The sequence below is a fragment of the Canis lupus genome, chromosome 1 (assembly GCF_011100685.1).
Source record: "Canis lupus familiaris isolate Mischka breed German Shepherd chromosome 1, alternate assembly UU_Cfam_GSD_1.0, whole genome shotgun sequence".
Taxonomy (NCBI): domain Eukaryota; kingdom Metazoa; phylum Chordata; class Mammalia; order Carnivora; family Canidae; genus Canis; species Canis lupus.
The window spans coordinates 30969776-30982025 of NC_049222.1; the positions used below are offsets into that span (position 1 = coordinate 30969776).

The following is a 12250-nucleotide window of genomic DNA, read 5'->3' on the forward strand; positions in this document are numbered from 1 at the left end:
AACTACATGGCTTCCTCTAAACACTTGGGCTCTGTGTCTTTGCTCATGCTATCCCCTCCATTTGGAGTGTCCTGCTTGGTGAAACCCTCCTTATCCTTAAAGACATAGTTCAGGTTCACCATCAATCCCTCCCTCATCTACCTACTCAAAAGCAATCACACCCAGGGCACCTGGATGTCTCACTCAGTAGAGCATGTGACTTTTGATCTCAAGGTTCTGAGTTCAAACCCCACATTGGGTGTAGAGATGATTTTTTTTTTTTTTTTTAATCTTAAAAGCAAGGATACCTTACTCTGAGAATCTTATCCCTCAACTGCAAGTGAGTGAAAAATGACTTACTCAGTGCGCCTGGAGGTAGACAGCCCAAGGCTGGTGCAGTGGCTCTAGAGGTAATCAAAGGACCAGGCTCCTTTCTCCTCTATCTTCCACAACATGTGGCTTTCAATCTATTGGTGCTGAAAGGTTGGAGGAATACTGCTCCTCTTCCAGCCTCCCATTCAGGGAGAAATGGGAGAAAGGAAGCCATGAGGGTTGGGGCTGGCTCCTATCTCAGCAATCTTCCTGGAGATTTCCACACTACTGCTCATGTCTCATTGGCCAAAACTGTGCCCTCTTACTACGGGGGAAACTGTGAGGTATAGTTTTGGATGGGTGCACTGCCAGCTTGAATCAATGTCAGGTGTTCCAATGGTAAAGGAGAGAACACATAGTCGAGTCCCAACAGGGTTTGCTAAGGAGCCCAAGTACTCTTTCATCTATTCTGATGTTTTATAGGATAGTTCGTGGTTTGTGTGTCTTTTTCATTAGATTTGAACCTCTCATCCACATTTTTTAAGATTCTTGTTTCCCTATACTTGGTGCATGCCTGTGAAAAGTTCTCACATCTCTCCATGTGCCGCATCACCTGAACTATACGTCAATACTTTATTCAGATTTTATTCAAAAGTCCTTAGGACACTGTCCAGAGCTGTTCTTCCATATGTCCTTTTAGATGGCACCAGCCACCGTGTCTGTGATGTTCTGTCTCCTGTCTGTTGGGTCCCCACATCCCACAGGCACCTTCTGGTCTTCACTGCTGTTCTGTTTGTACCCAGCAAAGCACTCAGCAGTTCTCTGAAAGGAGATCTACCTTATTATTAAAAAATGCGTGTAGAAACAAAAAGAAATAAGGTTCAAATGTTTACTTTACAATTGTTTTATTCAAAGCAAATTTTAAAACCTAATATTTTTTTTCTTTAAAAATGGGGATTTTAATAGCTTTATAATTAATTTTGATGTTGTTTACCTTCAACATAAATGATGTATATATTAAGTTAAAGTTTTCTGATATTCACGTACATTCTAATCTTGTTTAGGGAGCTATGAGATTTCATATTCAAAAGCCAACACCACTTTCCTAAAATTTAGAAGAAAAGATCCTTGTGCCCAATGTGCTGGATAATTGCTCCGAATGGTAAAAAGTCCTTTAGCCTTTGGCCAAATATCAGATCTTCATTTCTGGTTGTGTGAAAATAAATGTTTTGTTTTCTTCAGAGAACGGAAGAAGCCTTAATTCTTTAAGTTTGTTTTTGTCTCAAAGACATGTCTAAAATGGGCATCTAAAATTGTAATGTATAATAAACTTTTTGATAATTTGGACTGTGCAGTGCAACTTTTAGATGATATTTTTATACCAAAAAAAGATGACCATTGGCAGCTGCATTGTACGTAGGCCAAGAATCTCAGTATTATCCTCTCAGGTCCTTCTAATGAAGAGGACAAGACTTACTTTATTTAACCAACAAATTTAACAGGAGCCTAAGTACACGGCAGTCGAGGGGAGTGGGGGGAAGAGGTCACAAGAATAGGACATAAAAAATAAATACTTTACACACTTTTCTCCCAAGCCTAAAAGTATTAAAATTCTAACTGGAGAAGATTAGAAGGTAATTAGCCAACTCAATTCCTTATAAAAAATATAAAAACTCACAAACCAATTAATGCAAAAAATCTTTTTAATCTAAAAACTCATTTCCCAGGGCTAATAGCCAAGCCCTGCCAATTTGTATTAGTGTTATTTGACTAACAAGAGCTATTCAGTATTTTCTTCCAAGTAAGATAATATATAATAGATTCTGATAAACCTTTCTAAATGAGGACATGATACTGTAGGCAGTTCAAGGAAAAATAGCCATACCTTTTTCTTTGGTGTAACCAAAAGGATATCCAAAAGTTAGCAAATGTTGACATTTCAAGTGATAAGAAATTGTCAAATGGAAGTTTAAACTCTGGTAAAAACAGTCGTAAAAGGAAAATCTCCACCCACAGTTCTGTAGTGCAACTTTTCAAATTTAATTCTGAAGAATAAATTTTATTGAATAAGCAGGAAACAGCTTCCAGCAGTGTATTTTATTATGTGCTCCTCGTCCTCTCCTACCCTCTCGGTATGTGCACCCCATTGTTGCTATTCTTAAAGGCTTTAGCTGCTACTCAAGGAGGAAATTCATTTAAAAAATTACCCACGTGGCTAAAAGTCAAGCTAAAAGTTGTGTGCCTGTGGCTGCATAGCAGCAGGCTCCGAGTTACGGCGTTGCCACTTCCACGTTTGTCATTTTCACAAAAAAGAAACAAAGCCTTTTTTCCCCAGAAAAAAGTACCTGAACCAATTAGTCATTTAGCCCTTTCCCATCATTTTGGGTTAATCACAACTTGGCTCAGCTGGAAAGCACACTGGTGCCCACACCTACGTGTCCTCTGCAGCAACACCAGCAAATCCACCACCTCTTTCTTAGAAGAGATGGTTCTTGCTCTCCCTTTGGGAACTAATTTCCAAAACTGTAACACTTTTAAAGCAATTACCACCTAGTCCATAAGACTCCATTACTCTACCCAGCTTAACTGTGTTTCCTTCTCCTATTTCTGTACATGCTGTTTGTATGTGTGTGTATTTTTTTAAACATAAAAAGTGTTCAAAATGCACACACACACACACACACACACCCAGCATTTAAGGGGGCGGTGGGGGGGAGGAAAACAAAAAATCTTCCCCAGGAAGCACTTTCAGAAGTTAAGCTTCTACTTGCTTTTAAGCCACAGGTGCCAGGTGGGTCCTAAATGATGCTCCCCTTCCGCTGCAGGGCTGGCGGTGCCTGGGCCCACAGCACAGATGCTGAGTGGGATCCAGGGGCAAGGGTACCTGTCAGGCTTTTCTTAGAGCGATGTTGTGTGTGCCTCCCTCATGTAACCTGGGAGTCACACGCTTGGCCCTAGCTCTCTTCCCTCTGAGGACCTCCACGTTGTTCTGTTCCATGTGTGCCCTCTGCGCTGACTATCCCATCAGCAGGGCCAGGACCCTGTGCCTGCAGGGGGGTGGTGGGCTCCCCACCTAGTCCATTCATGGAACACCCCCTGGCGGTGCCCAGGGCCCCGTGAGCCCGGCTATCTACAGGCTCCATGGCCTCCCCTTCGCCTTCTGAGATGACAGTCATGGGACTGCTCTGGATTCGGTTCCGCATGCTGTACCTGCTGCTGGCTGCAGAAGGTGGAGTTCGACTGCGCCCGTACCGGGGGCCAGAGAAGGACAGACTCCGAGGCATCAGGCCTTCGTTCTTGGCCCACTCCTCCTGGGCCCTTCTGTTCTTGCTGGGGGAGCAGCTTGACGGGCTCTCGGGAGTATCTGGCGAAGGCTCTGACCTTGACCTCTGGAATCTAGGGTCTGTGTTCTTTAGCATCTCAGCTGCAGACATGCGGGCGCTGGTGTCCGAGCGGCTCCCCTTTTTTAGCAGCAGAGCTTTGAAGTTGTCACTGCTGGTGCTGCTCTTCCGGACACTTCTCTGAATTGACCCCACTTGCTTGGGGGAAGCCAGGCTGGGGGCCGCACCGGTGGGCGTCACCGGAGGGGAGGGAGAATGATTTCGGGAGTGATCGTCATCTGAATCCTTCCGGCCCAGGACTTTCCTCTTGGATCTGAGAGGCAATAACATTAAGATAACGGTTAATTCCCAGTGGGCTGCAGCATGTCAGGCACCACCACGCTGCTTTTTGCTGCGTTCTCAGGTCACCATTTATTAAGAGTTACTTTAGGGGCACCTGGGTGGCTCAGGTCATGATCCCAGGGAATGAGCTCCGTGTCATCAAGCTCCCTGCTCAGTGGGGAGTTTGCTTCTGCCTCTCCCCCCACCCCAGCTTGTGCGTGTGTGTGTGTGTGTGTGTGTGTGTGTGTGTGTGCATTCCCTCTCTCTCTCTAATAAATAAAATCTTTTTTTAAAAAAAGAGAATTACTTTAATAATTCATTGTATTATCGTGTGAGCCTCTGACCCAGCTACAGGAATTATTAACCAACAGCCATCTTTCTTCTATTCACTCTCACTGGATTATTTTGAAACAAATCTCAGACATCACATTAATTTATTTTGGTGAGGATCACTTCAAAAGTTTGTCATAATTGCCATATTGTATCTAACTCTCCTATACTGGACTGATCCTGAGATCATTTGCCTGTGCTGGCCAGCCTTTCTGCTATTCTTTCTTCTCTTGCTTGGTTCTAGCCCTTGAACACGGCTAATAGATAAGCCAGCCCCCAGAATATCCACTATCCTGAGGCAGGCTCCCACCTCAGGTTCTAGAAGGACTCTACAACCCTGCATTCTTAGTCATTCTAGAGTTTGACATAAAACCAGTCTTCCTTGGCGCTTACGGGATCTTATGTCAACTCCTCCAAATCCAGTTTTCCAGAAAACAAGAGTGAACCTTCCATACCACATGCAGTTGCTGGACTTCAGAAAACCTTCAATTGATCAAGAGATTCTGAGGAATGTGGGTGGACTGTGAAAGAGGAGGGGCCTTTAAGGAAAGTAAAATGTTTTCTGAATGTGTTTCTTGTCCTCATTCTGTTCCATGTGTTTTGTACTGAGAATGGCTCAGAGGTAATAAAGCAGATGAGCCACGGGGCCCCTTGCTGGTCTCTTCATGATAACAACTCAATCTGCATGGAATCTCTCTGCTGAGTGCAGGTGCTCTAAGGAAACTTGGTACATTTAATAAAATAAAGACATGGGTATATCTCTTTGTTTGCTATAAAATTCTAAATATGCAGTAGGGAAGGGTAAAGAGGATGCTATTGTATATACAGATAAAGAACTGAATTTGAGCATTACCAACTTCTAGCTGTGTAACCCTGGGCAAGCTACTCATCTATACTGCAACATAGCTTTCACACTTGCAAAATAGGGGTGAGAATATTAACCTCACAGGTTTGTGAGGATTCAATGAGATAAACCACCTCTGTACACAGACCTGGGTTAAATTCCACACTAAGCTTCCTTGCTCTGTGACCTTGGGCAAGTTAAAGTTTCTGATCCAATTTCCTAGCTGGAAAGGGAAATAACAGTAGAGAGCTCATAGTTTATCAATAAAGATGAATGCAAATAACAGCCATAATGTGTCAGGCATGGAGGATGTGCTTAATAAAACTTTGAGTGTCATTTAGGGAAATATAATTCTTCCTTCCGGGCTTCAGTGCTATTTTGACCTGGCCTGCACAGCAAGGCACGGGGGAGGGGTGGGGTGTGGGGAAGGGCCCCTGATGGCTGCCCTGCTCTGGTGCCTAATTTTTTGTTTGGTTTTTGAAAGGTGAGGGTGCGCTGAGACAGCCTTTAACTGTGGATTTCGAATTAAGAGAGGAGATGGGAATTTATAAGTTTTGTTGTTTCTCAAGAGCAACTGCCCCCCAAAATGAGAATTAAATGTAAACATTATGAATTCTCTGCATATACGTATGTATATATGTGTATATACACACAGATATACTCTGTGTGTGTATTTCTAAAGAAAATGGCTATAAAAAGTGCTCAAACAGTTAACACTAGCTTGAAAACTAATTACTTCAATAAATATAAAAATTTCACACCTCAACTGGTGTTCTACATTTTCCATCTGGCTTTAAATCTGAAGTGAATTAATTTGCATCATAAAATTTGAAGGCTGTGGTTCAGTTTAGATACTCTTTCTTTTAAATTATTAGCTTAGCTGCCGGAGAATAAAATAAAATAAAATAAAGCCCTAAAAATCACAGCCTTCAGATGGATTTTGTTATGTCTGCTAATACATTATCGATGCTAAAACAAAATTAGCAGGTGTCCTTACTCTCTTTGCAATCCACACCCTACTTGGCCTTTATTTCTATCATGTGTACACAGAATATAGTAGTAGTAGTAGTAGTAGTAGTAGTAGTAGTAATAATAATAATAATAATAATAATAATAATAATAATATAGACTGGCTGATTTCCACATCTGCAGTAGATAAAATTCACTAGTAGGAGGAACCACAGATTTTTCAGTGCCTTAAGAAGGTTGCCAAAGTAAAATAGGGCATATTTTTCGGAAAAGCACTTAGTAACTTGGCCCCATGACAACTGGGCTCCTCACTGAGACCAAGTATTTAGTACACAGAGCAACTAGCAATGCATCTTCTCTCTGGACTGCTACTATAAATATGCCTACTTGTTTAACAATCCAGTGTGTTCCAAACTAAATGAAAAACGTGACGTCTTGGAAGAATTTCCTAATAGTTGAATTCCAATTGGTTTCATTTAATTCTGAAAACTATTTATTGAGTGCTTATTATGTGTCTAGCATGGTTAGAGTTAGAAACATCTGTGTAAACTTCTAGAAATGCCACTAAAGTTGGTTTCAAAGGATGTAGCATTTTTCCTTTTACTCTTTTGAGAAATAATTTCATAAGCAGCCGCCTTCTTATTTCTAATAAAATCAAAGAAACCAACCAGTCAATGTTCAAGAGGCAATCTTTAGGGTCTTTTAGGATATTATACCAATATTAGAGCCAAGAGGTGAAGAACAAAATTCTTGACAAACACCTAATTCCCCATCTTGGTTCCTCCCTCCATTCCCCAACCCCACGTTAGATATTTATATGCTCCATGGGAGATTTCAAATCAGGACAGCCCTATGCTTTTCATCTCACGCTACCGTCTTTTCAGTTAGATTCCAAGAATTGGGAAAAGAGTCCTGACACAAGGTTATTACACAGATAATCAAATGATTTTACAGAGTTCTTTGTTTCAGGAAGGAAAAAAGGGATCGCGAGTCAGCGTAGTAGAAGGTGTTGGCAACATAAGGACATTCATAAGAATTATCTAAAAATACTGTGGTAAAGAAGTCGAGAAGGAAGCATAGGGTTTATATAGTAGCATTGTGGTTGAAAGTCCTTGTACATATACAATCTCATCTATTCTTACAATGACACTGTTATGACTACACAGCTGTTTACAACCAGAAAGAAGGCAATATATATAGTTTTCACGCTAAATCATATTCACTGTCTGAGGTAACCACAGGTAAAAAATGTTCAGGCAGTTATTTTGAAAAATTTATCCTACATTTTTTTTTAAAACCCAACAATTTCTGATGCCAGTAGATGGCACTAATGGTCTAGACTACTCAAAAACAAATTTCATTCCTTCCACTCCTGCTTTGAAAAGATTGTACTCTTGTATTGAAACACTTTAAGTAGCCAGAGAAAACTGCATTAGAAAAATCCTGATATATCCTGATATTTTAAAAATATATTAATAATAATAATAAAAACGCCCTGAGGTAAAGAGGTCCCCAAGAGCTTGTCTGCGCATCTTACGTCCACAAAACACAGTGTTGCTCATCCTGGCCTGGATCATCGGTTGCTCTAATCCAGTTCTTGTAAATACTCTGTCATATGACTGACACGTTGCATTTCTTGCCAGCAAGTGCAGCGCTGAGCAGAAGGCGCCGCATCGAGTCTCCGTCCCCCCTCCCCCCAACATCACCATAAAAATCAGTGGGACAAAGTAAACCAGAAACAGGGAATCAGAGGAAATAAAAATATAGAAACACACTCAAAAAATAAATAATTGAGTTAATGGGTGACAGAAAAAAATCCAAGGAGGGCAAATTGAGAAAGCATTTAGAAAGGCAGACTCGTAAAGATGATCAAAATTAAGGAGAAGGGGTTTGGGGTACCTGTGAATAGCTGCAAAAAGGTCTTCTGTGGTCCGGGGTCTACTGGGGGTCATCACCTCATCACTCCCTTCTTCCCTGGGGAAGTCACAGGCCTCCGAGGAAGAGCCGGCTGCGTCAGGCTCTGGCAGCCCAGCTAGAGGGAAGCAAGCAGACAAACACAGGACGCACTAGTGACTTGAATTTGTCTTCAGCCAGGCTTCCCAAAATGCTGTCCCTGCCGTTCCTGATAATGTAAGAACCACAGGACAGGCAGTCGGGTCCGTAGTTTGAACTTTTTATTTTGATAACGATAGCCAAAGCTCCTTCTTTTCTGTTGAAGTCTAGAACTCCTACTGAGTCTCTCTTAAATTTTGTTGGAACATTTCTCTGTAGCTCTCCAGAAGGGAGGTTACTCACTGCTATTTAATACCCCGTCTGCCGCAGACCACCCTACCCCTCTATTTTCTGACATTCAGTAAGCAAGATCCCTAGATCTAGGTTTTTGTTTTTGTTTTTTTTTAATTTCATAAAATGCCAAGTTGGTACCCCAAGTGTGAAGCAGCAGGGCAGCAGCCCACATGCTGCCGGCTTTCCCGGGAACAGGCACCAGCCCCATCTTCTGCCTCTGCTGTACGGTCCAGGGGACCGAGAGAGAAAGGCATACTCACGCCGTCCGTCCTGGAGAGGCAGGCGGCTCTCCACGTCGCCTGCGCCGTCGGCACTGGTCCCGGCACCTGGCTCCTCCTGCTTGGGGGCTGGCTGCACGTCGGGCTGCACCATGGGGACGTCGGCTTTCACTCCACCCGGGGCCGGGGCCGCGGATCCTGCGGCTCCTGCGGCTCCTCCCCCGAGCACGGCGCTGCCAGAGCCCGGCTCATCAGGACCAGCGCTGGCTCTACCACTCTCGGCTGCCTCGCCCCGCCTGGGGCCGGGTGATGCTCCGCTCGCGGGCTCCGCGGGCTCCGCTGTGAGATCTCTCTGCGGAGGTGGCACCACGAGAAACAGTTTGGGCTTCTTGGAAATGGGGGGTGGCTTCCTGCTGGGTGAAGGGCCGGGGGGCTCCTGGAGCGGGGCGGGCCGGGCGCCGGGCCCAGCCTCTGCCTCCCTGGCACCGCCCGGGCTGCGGCTCGGGGGACCATGCTCGGCTGCACCGTCCCGGTGACCCTGACTCGAGCTCTTGGCAGGAGGCGGCGGCGAGCTTGTCACAGAGGCAGGCTGGCTTTCACTCTCCATTTCATTTATGCTATTTCGGGATTTCAAGAAAGCAGATGGCTTTAAATGATACTGGGGAACGACCGGAGTTAGTTTTTCCTGAGATACTTGTTCATATAACAGTGCTTGCTCGGTTCCTGAGTTCTTTTTCACGGGCCTCAACTGTACCATCTGCAACGTTTCAGTGGTTATCAGGGGCATGGGGGGCCTACCGCCTTCCTCCTTGTTACAAGGCTGCCGGAAGCCCTCCCGGGAGCACTCGGGCTGGCCAGGTTTTTTGAAAGAAGGCCTGGCATCTTTCATCAATGTAGGGTCCAGGGGTGGGGCAGGCGGGGGAGCTGAGGAGAGCAGGGCAGCGGGGGGCAGTGGCAGGGAAGCAGATGCACCCAGAGTAAGGGGGCTGAGTGCCCTGGGGGAAGGAGGGAGGCACCCGCTGGCAGGGGCAGAGAAGGGAGTGAGAACTTCCGGTGGTGGAGGGGGGAAGAGGGGAGACTGAGGCAGAGAGCCGTCAGGGGAATCTACTAAAGGTGGGGGAGGAGGAAGCAAAGGAGACTTGTCAGCAGGACACGGTGAGGGGAGAGAAAGGAGAGAAGCACCCGCAGTGGGGGAGGCCAGCACCGAGTCCAGCTTCTTCATTGTCCCGCTTCCTTCCGTGGAAGTATTGGAAGACAGAGACGTGGACGATGAGGAGATGGATACTGAACATATCAGAGAGGACTTCCTTTCTGGCACCTTGGGCTTGGTCTTCCCCTTCCCATTTGCTGGTGACACTGATTTTAAAAACACAGGCACAGGGGTGAGTGCTGTGGGTGTATTCGACTGGCTGGAATACCCACTGGATGGAGAAGTGACTCTGTGGGACTTCTCTGGCGACGTGATCTTTGGTTTGACTGAGCCACCAGGCACTTGGGTCCTGGATCCCTCCTGGACGTGGTGGACTGGCCCATTTCCAGCTGGCGCCCCACTGCTGGCTGAGCAGCCCCCGCCAGGGGGCCCGGGGTCTTCCTGCATGCCTGTGTAGTCAATGTAGTAACCCCAAGGGTCTGTGTACTCAGACTTGACGCTGCTCGTGTCACTCTGCGACGGCGTGGCCCCGCACAGGGAGTAGACGTTGGGGGTGGTGGCCGAGGTCATGCTGCTGCCCGCACTCACCGTGCTCTGGCTGCGGGAGCGAGGCAGCCAGGGCTCTTCAAAGTCGCTGCAGGGGCTCTGGGAGGGCGAGCTGCTGCCCTTGCCCGGGAGGTTCAGCTGCAGCGAGTGCTGCAGCGAGGCGATCAGGCTCTCGTTCAGCGCCTGCCCATTGGACTGGACACCCTTCTTGGGAATCCTGCGCAGGGAGTCAGTCCGAGAGGGTGGCAGAGGAGGCTTCTTCGCTTTCTTCAAAGAGATGTTTCGAGAAAGGGACTTGTCATGGTAATGTGACCGGTCCCCTTGGTTTTTCTGAGCTCTTCCATCAAAAACATTGACCACACTGTGCCTGGGGTTCCCAAAGCCATCACTATTGTACTGGTTTCCAGATCCCTGTCCCGGATCGGGGTGCACAGATGTGTAGTAGCCATCATGCTCCTCTGAATACAGGGATCTGGCATCATCTTTGGTGGATGTTTGGTCCAAGCTGCAGCTGCTCACATTACTTCCGGGAGTGGAGTAACCAGGCGTTGTCAAATGAGCCTTCAGTGGGCATGCTTGCCCGTTACCGGGGGCACTATATTCCCAGGGCTCCGAGCTGCTGGGCCCCGTGCCTCCTGAATAACTGGACTCACTCTTGCCATCCACATCCTGGGCGTGGGCCGGAGAACTCAGGTTGTTTTTACAGTTATAGCTCATGTCTTGGGACCCATTCTCCCGATTTGCTGAAGTATTTAGAGAAACCACTGAATCACAGAGGGACAATAGCATGGTTGCACTGGAGGTGTGGGGATCTAAGGCCTGTGAAAGAATGCTGGGGTGACCCTCTGTCCAGTTGCCACTGGGAGACTGATGATCATCTTTACTAGTATGCCTGGAGAGGAGGTGGTCTCTAGATTTTGTCTTTGAGTATGAAGAGGAGCTGGTGATTTTACTGTCCAGCTGTCCTGAACTCTGAGCAGTGTGAATAATAATAATCTCTGAAGAGGAAGAGAGTGTGGCATTTGGGATGATGCTGGTGGAGTAAGTGGCATGAGGAGAGACCACACACGCTGGGCTGATCACATTCTCAAAATGCCTCAGCTCCTGGGACTTGGGTCTCAAAAGCATTCCAGTCCTTGAGGCACCTCCCAAATGTCCTGAATTTTCATCTACTTGTGGGTGACCACTCTGGTAGGGATAAGTGCCATCCAGGTCTTCTGCAGGGCTCAGGGCACCCAATCGTGACTCGAGGGACTGAACACTCACCCTCGCTCCAGAACGTGGGAGACTGTGGAAGCCAGCATCATTGTTGAGGCGAGAAGGGAACACAATACCTGCAGAATCACTCAACACAGACATGTTCCCGGAGGAGCCTGAGAAGTGGCTCATCTGGGCAGCAATGCCTTGCCCCTTCTGTGCCCTGATTCTTCTCATTGAAGGGGGTACAACTTTCACTTCCTCAGTCTGACAGCTGGAGTCCCTGGTTTCTGAGCGCTGCCCAGCAGAGCAATAGCTATCAAGCCTTCCCAGTGTGGAGCAGTGGTCTGGGGTGTACAACGAGTGACCACCACCATCATCTTGGCCAGTGACTGATGCTGGAGATAAAGCAGAAAGAGATTTGTTATCTCAAAATATCTTAGTTCATCACCTGTACCCTCACCCCCTTCTAATTCTGCTGTACTTAAAAAATATATATATTTTTTTCTATTTGATCTAGTTTCTTTTCTCCTATAGGTATCTGGGTGAGAGTTTAAATAGTCATACCGATAGCTCCTAAGGTAAAAACCCTTATTATGAATTTCATGTCCTTCTACTGATTTGTACTTCAAATCCTCCCATAGATGAAGTGCTACATATGGAATTCTCAGTTACTCTCTTTGAGATCAAGGCTGAGTGCTCTGTGGAAGATTTTCTTTTCAAATAATCTCCTTTTGGTAAAGATTTCAAGATGGCC

General features: G+C 46.1%; 1 protein-coding gene across 4 annotated transcripts in view; it reads right to left on the minus strand.

The window, feature by feature from the left end:
- Positions 1 to 1179: 1179 nt before the first annotated feature.
- NHSL1 (NHS like 1) overlaps positions 1180 to 12250 on the minus strand; it is a 134317-nt gene continuing 123246 nt past the window's right edge. For all 4 annotated transcript variants that reach the window (XM_038526146.1, XM_038526144.1, XM_038526145.1 and 1 more), the window contains 3 exons: positions 8643 to 11891; positions 7996 to 8128; positions 1180 to 3945 (listed from right to left, as the gene is read on the minus strand). In XM_038526146.1, coding sequence (XP_038382074.1) covers positions 3246 to 3945; positions 7996 to 8128; positions 8643 to 11891 — 4082 coding nt within the window. In that variant the 3' untranslated portion in view covers positions 1180 to 3245. The remainder of the gene's footprint in view (positions 3946 to 7995; positions 8129 to 8642; positions 11892 to 12250) is intronic.